Source organism: Rhineura floridana, chromosome 3 (genome assembly GCF_030035675.1).
Source record: "Rhineura floridana isolate rRhiFlo1 chromosome 3, rRhiFlo1.hap2, whole genome shotgun sequence".
Classification (NCBI taxonomy): Eukaryota; Metazoa; Chordata; class Lepidosauria; order Squamata; family Rhineuridae; genus Rhineura; species Rhineura floridana.
The window spans coordinates 204,747,325-204,762,731 of NC_084482.1; the positions used below are offsets into that span (position 1 = coordinate 204,747,325).

At 45.0% G+C, this 15,407-nt stretch overlaps 1 protein-coding gene across 1 annotated transcript; it reads left to right on the top strand.

The window, feature by feature from the left end:
• The first annotated feature begins 249 nt into the window (after window positions 1-249).
• On the top strand, window positions 250-9,073 carry LOC133378886 (zinc finger protein 501-like). The gene is made up of 5 exons (XM_061613500.1): window positions 250-361; window positions 3,712-3,838; window positions 4,273-4,403; window positions 7,570-8,133; window positions 8,164-9,073. Exons 3-5 carry the CDS (start codon window positions 4,370-4,372, stop codon window positions 8,985-8,987), a joined length of 1,422 nt encoding a protein of 473 aa, XP_061469484.1. The 5' UTR covers window positions 250-361; window positions 3,712-3,838; window positions 4,273-4,369; the 3' UTR covers window positions 8,988-9,073.
• The last annotated feature ends 6,334 nt before the right edge of the window (window positions 9,074-15,407 follow it).

Sequence of the window (15,407 nt, forward strand, 5' to 3'; positions counted from 1 at the left end):
TAAAGAAAGGCCAGGGAAGGAACTGGCAATCCCACCCCATATACTAGGTCCACCTAGTAAACGTCACAAGACGGGACACCTTTACTTTACCTTTTACACACGTCATTAACATTATCATAAGAACATAAGAACATAAGAAGAGAACATAAGAACGCTGTGTTTTTCTTCTTTGTTTATCTTATGCATCTTTTTGGTAAAAGAAAAATAAAATGTATTTTATGTACACACACACAAACATACTCTCCAGTGGCCAGAGTGGTTTAACAAGAAGGGGCGGCTTGCGGTGGCCTGCCAGTGGCGGCCTTTGGGAGGTCTTCGTGGATGAGAAGCTGCGTCTGAATCCTGTCGCTTGTGTATGCCGGTAAGGGGGAAGGGGCGAGTAGGTGATTTCTTGTTCCCGTTCCTGGAATAATGCTGGCTTTTCCCTTTGCAAGCATTAGCCTTCAGTTTGCTTTCCACGTGGCATCGTGGGGAAGAGGAAGAAAAGAAGGGGCAAAAGAGCAAGTGAAACAGATTATTCCCTAATTTAAAATTATGCAAAGTAGATTTAGAGTAGAAAATTATGCAGAGCAGGTTTAGAGTAGAAGAATTGAACTTTTTTTTAAAAAAAAGCTTGATAGGAACGGAGGCAGTTTTTAATAAAGACGCACAGTCTGCAATCGGACTATGCCCTGAATATTTCAAAGTGCTCCAAAATATCCCGTATCCCAAGGGTGGGGAGCCTTGGATCCAGGGGCCAAATGCCAGGCGAGTCTTCCTGTACTCCCTCCCCAGGCCAGACTCTTTTTCCCAGGCTGCACCTCTCTCGCTAGCCCTTCCCTGAGCCCTCTTTGGTGTGTTTGCCCTGGCTGGGATATTTCCCTGAACATGCTTCTTGCGCACCTGATGGTGTGTGTATGTGTAGAACCTCTGAGCTGTGCATGGCTGGAATGTCGCCTCCTGCACTTATGTAAGCTCATCTGTAAGAGACCCATCCAGCACGCTAGCAGTGCTTTCTTGTACCAGGCAGGGCTTTTTCCCAGGTCTGCAGGGAGAAAGCAGCAATTGAATGCCGGTCTTCTGCATGAAAACCATGTGCTGTGCCACCGCGATGTGGATCATCCCTGCCGGTCTATTTTAATGGATGAAGCTGCCTTAAACCCACAACACACAGAGAGAGTGAGCACAGCACAGTAGCAGAGCACAGTGCTCTACATGCAGATGCTCCAGGGTTCAAGCGCCAGCATCTTCAGTTAAAATAATCAGGTAGCAGCTATTAATGGGGAGGACTCTTCTTTCTCAGAAACCCTGGGGAGCTGCTGCCAGTCTGAGTAGACAATATCGGGCTACATGGATCGTCTGACCTGGTACAAGGCAGCTTCCTGTGGTTCCTAGTCAGTCTGTCTGTCCAACTAGTTCACTGTGATCTACGCTGTGGCAACTGCTCTCCGTGATCACATTGGGGGACAAGGTCTATTCCAGCTCTGCGACCTGAAAGCCGTTCAACTGGGGATGCTCATGCTTTGATGCTGCAGCAATTCTGCCAGCAAACTGTGTGCTTGGACCAGAAACTTGCATCCACCACCACTTCCCCCTGTTTGGGGGACAGATTATTCTGCAGACTGGTCAGTAATATCATTCAGCTCGCTCTATCCAAGTAGCTCTTTCATCAAGCCTTTCGCTCCAGAAGATCCTAATGGGCTTTTCTTTTTAAAGATAGAGTGCTTCTCTAGATTTATTGTGTATTCATTATTTACTATCATTATTATGATTGTTACATTTATTACCCACCCTTCACCACACAGGTGAAGTCCCAGGGCGGGTCACTACGATGTAAAATATAGTATTAAAAATAGTTTAAAACAAATGGCATTCCCAACTAGACAGGCTCCTAATACTGTCTATATATGTAGCTCAAGTGTCAAAGGCCAGCATGAAAAGGTGTGTCTTCAGAATATGGCAGAAGCTCTATAATGAAGATGCCAGGTGTAGAGATGGACAATTTCCAGAAATTTTGAAGCCTTGGGAAAAACGGGTTTTTTCAAGGTGTTTTTTTCCCCAGAAAAAACCAAATGTTTGGAAAAATGGAAAAAATGCAATATTAGCACTTTTTACAGATTGAAAGTCACTTTGTTACTTCAGGAACATCAAATGTAATTATGTACATGGTTTGGCATAAAATAATCACATTTGGTATATTAAAAGTACATTTTATTCAAACAATTATTACAAATTTAATTTACTTTTTAACATTTTTACTTTTTTTGTAACAAATGGCTCTACAAGATCCTGAACTGTAAGGCACCTCTTTTGTTTTGCCAGTTTATGAGGAGCAGGCAATTAAAAAAAAACCCAGAAGAAACCATCAACTTTAATAACAAAGAAAATTATTTATGTCTCTGCTACTCCTCCACTGAGAGCCAGTGTGGTGTAGTGGTTAAGGTGCTGGACTACGACCTGGGAGACCAGGGTTCAAATCCCCACACAGCCACGAAGCTCACTGGGTGACCTTGGGCTTGTCACTGCCTCTCAGCCTCAGAGGAAGGCAATGGGAAACCCCCTCTGAATACCGCTCACCATGAAAACCCTCTTCATAGAGTCGCCATCAGTTGGGATCGACTTGAAAGCAGTCCATTTCCATTTTCAGTCCTCCACAGTGTCAAGCAGACATAAAGCATCCATGCACGTAAAAATAACAGAGAGAAGAGGGGAGTGTCCAAGATTCAGTGAAACAGTTTATTCATCATGCTAAAATAAAACATTCCATAATCCATTTTTTCTTAATTTTTTTCAATTTTTCCATTTTTTTCAGAAAAAAAAATCTTTGGAAAAAAACAGAAAAAAGCCATTTCCCCCCAGAATTTTTCTGTTTTTTTCTGGGCCTTCACATCTCTAGCCAGGTACACCGCTGTGGAGAGGGAATTCCACAGCTTTGGGGCTACCACAAAGAATGCCCTCTCCCGGGCCCCTACCTTTGACCTTCTGAGGGCAATGAAATTACCAAGAGGCCCTTTGTGCTGATCTCAACACCCAGCGAGTGAGTCTGTAGGAAAAGAGGCCATCTTCCGGATACTTAGGGCCTAAATCATTTAGGGCTGATTCTTCCTATTTTTTTGCGCAAAGGTTACATGGAGCTTAGGCTATGTCTAACTACTAGGGTCTGGGAGAGCAGGGTTTGAATCCCCATTCAGCCATGAAGCTCACTGGTTAACTGTGGGCCAGTCACAGCTGCTCTCAGCCTAGCCTACCTCACAGGGTTGTTGTGAAGATAAAGAGGAGGAGGAGAGCCATGGACACCATCTTGAGCTGTTTGGAGGAAACTGGGATATAACTGTAGTGATAATATAGCCCCATCATTTTTCTAACTGCAAAAACGTTGGGTTTTTAAGTGGATTTTTGATGCTCTAGAAAAGGGGTGCGGAACCTCCAGCCTGCAGGCAAAATTTGGCTCACCAGGGCATCCAGTTTGGCCCACAGTTTGGCCTTTTCCAGTAAGCTGCGCCCACCTGTTGATGAGATGACATAGTGTCACATGTCAATCACCTTCATTGCCGCCTTGCTGAACCTTCTTGTGGTACCTTCGGGTCGTTGTGTTTCTTGCCACAGCATAACTGTTTAATCACAGCTCCGAGGCTGTTTTTTTTGCTTTGGGGCTCCCAAAGTGTGGAGCACCAGTGGTCCTCCAGGCTCCTGGGCTCGTAGGGAGGAGTAATGGACTCTTCCCCCCCCCAGGTTCCGTGCCTTGTGGTTCCGACTCCACGACTCCGACTCCACAGCCCTGCTCTCAACACCCCCCTTCAGTTCTCAAGCATTGGGACCACTGAATCTTTCAGGAGGTGTCTTCCCCCCCCCCATCTTGGTAAGTACACATTTTTCAATTTAAAAAACAGAAACTGTTTATTTCTCTCTGAGTTTCTTCCGAACCCCTTCCACTGTGTAAAAAAGGAAGGGAAATTGAGTTCTTCCTTTCATTCCACCAGTGATTAAAAAAAAATAATGGGGGGAGGGTTGTTTACTGTCTTGCACGTGCCTGTCTTGCACATGTGTCGTCTTGCACTGAAGTTTGGAACTGCAGGTTTGAAACTGCTCTGTGTCTGTCTGTGTTTTGCATGGAAGCTTGGAGCTGCTGGTTTTAAAATGTTCTAGTTTCAATTCAGTTGGGTTTGGTCCATGGCTAGAGCGACAGAGCACTTTCAATCCACTTTAGATGAGCAAACCTAAATGCACTTGGCACGAAGGGAGTCTCTGAGGTGCTGGAGATTTCTCTGAGGGCTTTTTTCTTTTTCCTTGCAGAGGCCGGTTATCTTTGAAGGTGTGGCTGTTTGTCTCGCCGAGAGGGAAAGGGTCCTCCCTGCCAGATCTGGACTAAAGAGCCCTCTGCTTTGGAATCATGCTGGAGACTGACGGGAACGAGTCCACGCTGGGTAAGGAGCCTCCTTCCTCACCTGGGGGCTGAGCCAGAAAAGTTTGAAGCTGCCCCAATAAGTCCCTTCATTAGTCCTGCCTCAGCAAGATGATCTTATTCAGCAACTGTTGATTTAGTTTCAGAAATAGAAGCTAGATTTGTTATTTTTTCTCCTCTTCTTCAACGGGTGCAGGGTGGGCCAGGAAATACCTGCCTCTCATCTTCTCTGTTCCTCATTGCCGACCCTTTGAGGTAGGCTAGGCGAAGAGATCCTGAACTGCCCAAGACTCCCCAGGAAGGGCCCTGCCAGGTCAGAACGAACAGGGACATTGGAAGCTGCATGATCCTTCCTCCTCTGTCATGGCTCTGCGTAGCTGCGTGATCCTTCCTCCTCCTCTTCGCTCTCCTCCGATGCCCTGGCATACCAGCAGAGATTGTATCTCCTCGCGCCAAGGCAGAGGCAGCAGCACTTACCGAGGGAGAGAAAAGGGGGAAGGAAGAGTTTGGTAGCAGTTTGGAAAAGTGGCAGTCATGAGTTCTCTAGTACTATTGGCCGACTTCTTCATAAGAACATAAGAAGAGCCTGCTGGATCAGACCAGTGGCCCATCTAGTCCAGCATCCTGTTCTCACAGTGGCCAACCAGGTGCCTGGGGGAAGCCCGCAAGCAGGACCCGAGTGCAAGAACATTCTCCCCTCCTGAGGCTTCCGGCAACTGCTTTTCAGAAACATACTGCCTCTGACTAGGGTGGCAGAGCACAGCCATCATGGCTAGTAGCCATTGATAGCCCTGTCCTCCATGAATTTGTCTAATCTTCTTTTAAAGCCATCCAAGCTGGTGGCCATACTGCATCTTGTGGGAGCAAATTCCATAGTTTAACTACTTGCTGAGTGAAGAAGTACTTCCTTTTGTCTGTCCTGAATCTTCCAACATTCAGCTTCTTTGAATGTCCACGAGTTCTAGTATTATGAGAGAGGGAGAAGAACTTTTCTCTATCCACTTTCTCAATGTCATGCATAATTTTATACACTTCTATCATGTCTCCTCTGACCCGCCTTTTCCCTAAACTAAAAAGCCCCAAATGCTGCAACCTTCAACGCTTATGAAGGCCCTGCGATGCCCATGGGGGGAGACCCAGGAGCCCAGCCTCATCCAGTGCAGACCCCCATGGCTGCAGAGGCTTAGGGGTTCCTAGCTAGGATAAGAGGAACCACGACGGGCACACCAGTAAGCAGGGAGACATGAAAGAAGGAGCGGACTGACTGACCATTCCCTTCCCCCATGTCAGATTGAGAAGGCCAGGGCTTCATGCCTGCGGTTCATCTGTTGGGGGGGCCTAGGAAGAGATGGGTTCCTCCGGGCTCTTCTCTTCTCCAGACATTAAACCCCTCATCAGGAAAGAATGCAAGACAAATTGACCTCTCAACTCCTGCCCAATGGGAGGCAGTGCAAGAACAGCCCAGGGCCAGGGGGGCATCCACAGTTTTTCATAATTGCAAACCACGCAAGAGGCCCTTCCCTGAGGACTTCAAAGCCACCATTTTGAATGAGTGGCAGACCCCAGGAATCTCACTCGTGAAGCACCTATATCCTTGTGACAAGGGAGATTTGCAGATTCTGAGGGCTCCCCTTGTGGATGCTGCAGTTGCCTTCCCCTCACATGATGCCATAGGATGGGGAGAACTTCCCCAACAACCCTGAGAACAGAAAGGCACAGACCCTGCTACGTAGGTCCCACAAGGTCTCGGCACCAGCCATCAGGGCATCCACTCTTTCATGGCAAGAGCATTCCTCTGGGCACAGGCCCAGATGCAGGAAGTGCCACCTGAGGCCACCCATCTGCTTCAACGGCTATGAAAGCTAGCAAAGGCCTCCGCCTACACGGCAGATGCCTCGGCTGATGCTCTGCAGTTCTCCATCATGGCCACAGCTGCAGATGTAGCAGGGCATGGGCTATTCTGGTGGAAATAGTGGACTGCAGATGTTGAGGCCAAAACCAGCCTAGCAAGCGACCTTTCAAAGGGGGCAATCTTTTTGCAGAGGGTTAGAGGACTTCCTGGTGGAAACCAGAGACAAGCTAAAGGCCTCCTAGAGGGGCACAATAAGGACAAGGGTAATAAAGAGCATCTCCAGTTCCTTTCGGACCTTTCAGGGATTGGCCAGTGGCAGGGAGGGCAGACGTTTTTGATCCCCATAGAGGGGACAGTCCTTCCTCCTGAGTCAGTGACGGTGGAGCCAACAAGCCTTCCCCAAGGCCAGGCACTCAGGCAATGCCAAGGAGGGCAGGAGGCAGCCATATCAGCGCTAGCAGGCATGACCAGGCCCCCTTCCCAGTGCGGAGAAGACTCCAACACTTCATAAGTCACTGGGAGTATACCATCGTGGATCGATGGATCCAGAACATCATAAGAGAAGGGTACTTACTACCATTCCAAAAGGAGATAGCAGGACACCATCTTATCATGGTTCCAACCAGCCTAGAGGTGAGGCAATCCTTCAGCTGGTGGCTCTCTGCATCCCTGAGCAGGAGCATCTCCTTCTGGGAGCGGCCTTGAAGAAAAGATAGCAAAATAGGGACTTCCCTCTCATGTCCTGCCTACCCAAAGCAATGCAGCAGGTGACCACATGAGTCTCTTTTTGCTTGCAGAAATATTAGAGGGGGTCTGCATGGAGGGAGCTCCAAGACCGAGGTGCACATTTTGGGGTGATAGGTAGGAGGGGGATGTTGGAAGAAAGTGTGGAACCCCCTTTAGGCACCCTGCCTCCAGCAGACTCACAGTATTTGAGGATGTAATCCTGCCCTGTGGATCCCAGCTTTGCCCTCTTGCTGGGTTCCATCTTTTTCCTCCCCCAAGCTTGCTGTGTTTGACATCCAACTGGCAGTTAACTACCCAGACTTCACTCTCCAGAGCCTCCAGCTAATCTGTTATTTCCCGACCAATATAACTGAATTTACTGAATCTGGGCCCCACCTATAAATATTGAAAGCGATTGTCTCTCTCTTTTCACAACCTGTCACCGAGCAGCTATTGCTAAAACAATTCTGTAACATAACAGTACAAATGTTTGACACTCTGGCATCAACGAACTCCCAGAAATATTTTGTCAAACTACAAATCATAAACAGAGATATGTAAACAGCATTTCTCCACAGAGCTTTCCCAGCTTTCCTTTTTATTCCATCAGCAGATGTCTCAGAGTTCACGGGTGAGGGGGAACCATCAGAAGTGTCACCAGGAGTTAAGGAGCAGAAAGAGGAACGGAAAGAGCAGAATGGAGCAAAGAGACAAGAGGGGATACAAACACAGAATCCGGGGTGTGAATCCAGTGGGGGGGAAACGTATACATCCCCTGAGGATGGAGAAAGTTTCAGCCATAGATATAGTCTGACAAAACAACAGAAGAGACACACAGAAGAGAACCCTTGTAAATGCCTGGAGTGTGGAAAGAGCTTCAGTCAGAGAGGTTCCCTTGAGATACATCAAAGAACTCATACAGGGGACAAACCTTACAAATGCCTGGAGTGTGGAAAGAGCTTTGGTCGCAGTACCACCCTTACTTTGCATCAAAGAACTCATACAGGGGCCAAACCTTTTAAATGCTTGGAGTGCGGACAGAGCTTCAGTCTCAAAGGCAACCTTACTTCTCAACAAAGAACTCATACAGGGGACAAACCTTACAAATGCCTGGAGTGTGGAAAGAGCTTTGGTCGCATTACCACCCTTACTTTGCATCAAAGAACTCATACAGGGGACAAACCTTATACATATTTGGAGTGTGGAAAGAGCTTCAGTCAGAGAGGTTCCCTTGAGATACATCAAAGAACTCATATAGGGGACAAACCTTACAAATGCGTGGAGTGTGGAAAGAGCTTTGGTCGCAGTACCACCCTTACTTTGCATCAAAGAACTCATACAGGGGTCAAACCTTTTAAATGCTTGGAGTGTGGACAGAGCTTCAGTCACAAAGGCAACCTTACTTCTCATCAAAGAACTCATACAGGGGACAAACCTTATACATGTTTGGAGTGTGGAAAGAGCTTCAGTCAGAGAGGTTCCCTTGAGATACATCAAAGAACTCATACAGGGGACAAACCTTATACATGTTTGGAGTGTGGAAATAGCTTCAGTCAGAGAGGTTCCCTTGAGATACATCAAAGAACCCATACAGGGGACAAACCTTATACATGTTTGGAGTGTGGAAAGAGCTTCAGTCAGAGAGGTTCCCTTGAGATACATCAAAGAACTCATACAGGGGACAAACCTTATAAATGCCTGGAGTGTGGAAAGAGCTTCGGTCACAGTACCACCCTTACTTTGCATCAAAGAACTCATACAGGGGCCAAACCTTTTAAATGCTTGGAGTGTGGAAAGAGCTTCAGTAGGAAAGGCAACCTTACGATCCATCAAAGAACTCATACAGGGGACAAACCTTATACATGTTTGGAGTGTGGAAAGAGCTTCAGTCAGAGTGGTTCCCTCAAGATACATCAAAGAACTCATACAGGGGACAAACCTTATACATGTTTGGAGTGTGGAAAAATCTTCAGGCGTAATCACCACCTTACAACGCATCAAAGAACTCACACAGGACAAACCTCATAAGTGCTTGGAGTGTGGAAAGAGCTTCAGTCAGAATAGCCAACTTCAGATACATCAAAGGTTCCATACAGGTGACAAACCTTATAAGTGCCTTGAGTGTGGAAAGAGCTTCAGTGACCATGGCAACCTGACTGTACATCAAAGAACTCATACAGGGGGCAAACCTTATAAATGCTTTGAGTGTGGAAAGAGCTTCAATAACAGTAGCTCCCTTACTTCTCATCAAAGAACTCATACAGGAAACAAGCCTTATAAATGCTTGGAGTGTGGAAAGAGGTTCAGTGACAGTTACTCCCTTACTTACCATCAAAGAACTCATACAGGGGACAAACCTTATAAATGCTTGGAGTGTGGAAAGAGCTTCAATAACAGTAGCTCCCTTACTTCTCATCAAAGAACTCATACAGGGGACAAACCTTATAAATGCCCGGAGTGTGGAAAGAGCTTCAGTCAGAGTAGCCACCTTTCTATACATCAAAGAACTCATACAGGGGACAAACCTTATAAATGTTTGGAGTGTGGAAAGAGCTTCAGTTGGGGTAGCTCCCTTAATACACATCAAAGAATTCATACAGGGGACAAACCATATCAATGCTTGAAGTGTACAAAGAGCTTCACTCGTCATCACCATCTTACTTCACATCAAAGAACTCATACAGGGCACAAACCATATAAATGCTTGGAGCGTGCAAAGAGCTTCCGTGATAATTGCACCCTTACTAATCATCAAAGAATTCATACAGGGGACAAACCTTATAAATGTTTGGAGTGTGCAGAGAGCTTCAGTTGGGGTAGCTCCCTTAGTAGTCATCAAAAAACTCATACAAAGAATAAGACTTAAAAATGCTTGCAGTGTGGAAAGAGTTTTAGTCAGAATGGCATTCTTCAGTCACATTATATAGGGAAAGGCATATTAAAACTTTGAATGTGGGAAAAGTTTTGTGCAGAGTTGCAATCTCCCTGTGCAGAAAAATCACACAGAGGAGAAGCCTTAAAACTGTCTGGAATGTGAAAAGAGCTTCGGTTGGGAATATCATCTTTATATTACATCCAAGAATTCACAGGAGGAAACAGCTTTAATCAGATTGACATTCTTCAGTAATATCAGAGGATCCTTAAAGGAGAAACACCATAAAATACTGAGAGACTGGAAAGAACATCAGACTACTTTCGATACTCGCAAAAACCTCCAAATGAGAGAGAGGCGTAATAGTTCACCCTGGTGGGAAACTTTGGCCATTCACTTCTCCGAACACCTCTCCTACACAATAGATGCCTGTAGTAAAAAGGTAAAGGTGTCCGCACACTTGTAGTGCGAGTCATTTCCGACTCTTAGGGTGACGTCTTGCGACGTTTACGAGGCAGACCGTATATATGGGGTGGGCTTGCCAGTTCCTTCCCCGGCCTTTCTTTACCCCCCAGCATATGCCGGGTACTCATTTTACCGACCACGGATAGATGGAAGGCTGAGTGGACCTCGACCCCTTTTACCGGAGATTCGACTTCCTCCTTCCGTTGGAATCGAACTCCGGCCGTAAGCAGAGCTTTCGGCTGTGTTACCGCCGCTTTACCACTCTGCGCCACGGAGGATCTTAGATGCCTGTAGTAGATACCAGTAAAAGAAATCATTAGAAATGTTTGAACAGTTAGGAAAGCTTCACTGAAGATTGTTACTGAACTCAGTTTTGGGGGCAAATCTGTGGATGTGGTGAAGATGAAGTGGAATGAGGGAGCTATGAGTGGAATAGAAGAAAAACTTTGTCAAGAAATTCTGGCTCGTGACTGATGTAGCCCTGAATGTCTGCCTTGAGTGTGAGAAGCAGAAATGCTAACAGAGCCTTTGTCAAACTAACTGTAAAGATAGATATGTTACTCCATGCGACTTGTCAAATTTTTAGTTTTCAAGTTTTTAAGTTTTTATATGCATACGGTTCTTGTTTTAATAGTTTTGCTTATTCCCAGGTGAGCTTTATATTTCACCATTTTATTTTTCCAACCTTTCTTCTTCATCTCTGTTATTCGGGTCCTATCCCTAGGACCCTACATCAATCTGCATCCTTTGAATCCCTGCTTGGATAGGTAGCTCACATATTGTCTCTTTTTTCTTAATATCTTTGTCTCTTTTCTTAATATTTAGGGTAAATGACAACATAGCTGTAACGTAGCAAAGCTTTAACTAGTTTGGACTGGTGGAAGGTGGTAAATAAATGTAGAGTTGCATAATAGTTAAAATTATTACTAGTTTTAAATGCCATAATTATGTTTGTAATAGTTAACTTGCACATAGTTCTCCAGAGTAAACGTTACATATCTATACTCTATTTTGTTTTCCAGGTAATATTTATTTGCCTCTACTGATTCTTATTTCTCCCTTCCCCTAGATTCAGAAATGTGCTGTGGATTTCTCTTTCATATTATCTAGCTCCTATCTTTCATAGACTGCATGTATTTGCTAGTATTCTGCTGATTGTATTTAAAGTAAATTGGATTATAGCCTTTCAAAACACCCCTCCCAGAGGACAGGAAATGAACGATATTATTGGTCCAGGCAAGGGAATCTTCCAGTTGGGATAGTCAATATCCAGACAAAAACACAAAACACAGTCAGTCCAGTTACCATCAGAGCCAGGATGTGCAGCAGGACCTAGTCAGTGTTAATGCCACAGCTTGTTGACTTCCTTCCCTACCTAATTCTGCAATCTGTGGCCCTACAGATGTCGTTGGTCTCCCAACTCCCATCAGTCCCTGTCAGTATGGCCAGTGGTCAGAGATGATGGGAGGGATATTCCACCAACATCTGGAGAGTCACAGGATGCCCAATTCTGCTAGAATTGATGGATATGTACAGCTTAAAGTGACACACACAAATGTTTTTTGTTTCCAGTTTTGTAAAAAAGGTGTTCTGGATATTTGATAGTTTTGTTAAGCTCTTTTAAATTGCTTTTGCAAAGTTTTGATATTTGTTTCTACGTTTTCATGGAGTCTGAGCTAATAATGTTTTGCCCAAATGCTGTGTAAGTTTAGAAGTTGCATTAATTTTCCAGGTTCTGTCCACACCAGGGTGTTACTGCATAGGTGGGTTGCTGTTTCTGTGTGTGTGCTTGTGTGCCTTCGTCCGCCCATGAGCACTTTCAATTGCATGCCTCCAAACTCTGTCTCAGCGGGGGGTGTTCACACATTACTCTGAATCCGGGTACAGGCCCCCTTTTGAAAAATCGCCATGTGTAGCTGTCCCCTGAAAAAAGTCTTTTGTTCACGTGTTGTCTGTCCCTGCATGCTGTCCATGAGGCTGTGATTGTTTTCCTGAGGCTTTGCTCTAGCAGCAGCAGGAGCTGCTGCTAGTCAAAGATAAGCTCCAGAAAGACGTCAAACTGCTGGTCGAGCAGGAAAGAGGAATAAGGCTAAAACGGAGGCAAGAGCGAGATAGAGGGAAGGGAGAGCGCTCTGAAGCAGAGCTTCTGTGTGCTGGCAGGGAGTGAGCTTGAGGGAGGTGGGAGGAGGAGGCTGGAAAGTCCAGATGCATATTTTAAGTGCAGTTCTCTGTATTAAAACACATGATATCCTCAAGAAGGAATCGGATGTTTCGGGTTGGAAGAATCATTTCAGTTCAAATACTCTTTCAAGCAGCTTGGGGTTCTTTTTTGTTGTTGCAGCCCCCTCCTCCTTAAAATATTTTCATATACACATTTAGGTCTACATTAAGAGATTTATCTCTGGGAAAGTCCCATTGACCTCTATAGGACTTACATCTCATTAGACACGTATAGGATTGTGCCATGAATGCCTGCATCAAATAAAACCACATATATGTAAAACATAACAGACAGTGAAGAACTGCAATATTTTAATAGCTATAATTATGATAGTTACAGAAGTTGGTGTTATTGTAAAAGTTGTTTTAGCTTAAAAACGTGAGATACTGCAGGGAAAATGAAGAGTCAAACTATATTCCCCTTTTTTGCCACAACTCTTTATTGAACATAAGCATGTATAGAAAACAGCTGCAGGAAGTATAACAGACTCAGCATGCCTTGTTTTGTTGCTACTGAAAGGGAATTGCTTCAATGGCACATTTAATAAGTGTCATTGGAGCCATTTTCTTTTCCTGGAAGCAAATGTGTATATAATGGAGACTGTACGCTCATTGAATTCTACATTTGAATAACTGTCCGAGAGTACATAGACTACACTCATTGAATGTCACATGTGAACAAGGCCAATGTTTTCTATCTACATTAGTGGCTGGTGCATGATGGGATTTATTTCAGCTGCGTGCTGTTGTCTCCGCCCCACACACTTCCTCCTTCCCACAATACAAGTTTTTTGATATACCAAATTTGCACAAAAGAGCATTCACTAATTTTACAACGGTCGGTCTGTAACAAAGGGCGTCTGATCTGAATCTCTACTTGGGTTTACCTTCGGGGAGCTAAATAAAGGTGACATGCTTGTGTTGCATTCTTGGAGTCAACACCCTCGTAATCTCTTCTTGCTTGTGCCTCAACAGCAGATTACCGAACTCCAAACACTAAAAGTTGGTATGCTCTGATAATCTAGGTGACAATAAGGAAGGATGTTCCCCCCAAACCAGCAATGATGAGCTGCCAAAGCTCCATTTTATAGCATCTTGAAAGGCAGAGAGAGATCCACATCCCAAAAAATACACTTCAAAGGAACCCTTTCATGTCCCCTTCTTCTGTACTAATGTGCCTCCCAATTTACATGCACACTCTATGTGAGCCGAATGACATTTAAGATGTAGGTTTTCCTGGGGTTGATTGGGCATTCTCAGCTCCAACTATCTGGATGATATACATGGGCATCTGCAGCTCCAGCATCTCAGAAATATATATACACCTCTATGATCCCGGAGTCACAGCACTCCCAAGGACCAATGGCTGTTTCACTGGACCAACAGAAAAAGTCCCTGCAAACAGAAATCTAGCAGATAAAGAAAATGGGAGTTAGCCTAACCTAGGGCTTATCTATACAGTGGTTTACTGTGGTGTTTGCTGCTACTTGCATCTTTTAATTTGCATTTGTCACATGACATTACTGGCAAACAGAAGCTATACTGCAGTTTCCCCCCTGTAGATACATACTAACCCAATCTGCTGATAATACAGAGTGGAGAAAAATACGTCTCCCCTCGGCTCCACTAGTGGTTGCAGATGTTTGCTTTGATGTTTTTAGGTGGGTGTGTCAACTGTTACTTTTCCAAACACCCCTTTCCACACCCACTATATCCTCCCTTTTTTCATTTTGTTTCTTGTGGGCTGACAAGCAACTTGCAGCTGCTCTCCTCAGTTCTGTTGGCCTTTTTTATGTTATACAGCTATTTATTGCAACAAGCAGCCCTGTTTCTTGGCAGATGAATGGTGCCTTTACTTATTTTTATTTTCCCCCTAGCTTGTGTGCCAATGTGTAATATTGCTCAAACAAAGGTTTGTACTTTCAGCTGTACTCACCTAGGAGGCATCACCTATTTATCCCTTATTTGCAGACACCTAAAGAGTGGGGAGGTGGTTATTTTTTCCCTTTATTCCTTAACTTGTGCGCCAAGATGTAATACTAATTTTCAGTCCTCTGTGTTGTCTGTCTTGTGGAAATACAGAAATCTTTGCATGCCCAGTTATCTGGCAACCATAGGCAGTGAAAATAGCACTTCCAGTGTTTGTTTTTTTAAATGGAACCTGAAACAAACTGAGCACGCTCAATTCCCTAGCAACCAGAGGAAGTGGAAATGTAAAATAAGAGGGCTTGTTCATTAGGAAACGGATTGATCCTTCAGGGAGGAAGGATTGCTGGTGTGAATTGAAAAGACCATGTTTGCAGCTAGTATTGAGCACTCACTGCAGATGGTGCAAATAGAAAACGGAGGTAAAAACAGCATCTTTAGTATGAAGTAATGCGTTCATGTGGATAACCTCCTAAACTTTTCCCTGAGAGCCTTTTTTTAAAAAAGTGGCACAGTCTAGAAACTTGCTGATGACCTCCCTTTAACTGTGTGAAGCTGCTAAGGGGCTCCAGCAACTGTGCCCTTCACTGGTTAACAACAACAAAAGAGCAGGGGGCACATTATGCACAGAGATGCCTGTCCCAGGAGGAGGCCCATAGCCTGATAAACTTACAGAATTGCGGGCAGTGAGGTTGGCCCTCATTCATTTCCTGGAGCTGAGGAGACTTAAGCATGTCCTGGTACACACTGACAATATGGCAGTCAAGGTGCATACAAAGGGGAAGGAAGCAAATCTCACTCATGCAGGATGCAGATTTCCTGCCAGAATGGGCAGCGGTATGCCTAGAATCCCTGTCAACAAAGCACATGTTGGGCACATCCAACACTCCAGTGTACTGGCTCAGCCTCCAGCAGTTTTCTCAGACAGAATGGAGCCTGAACCAGGAAGTGTTCACTCAGATCGC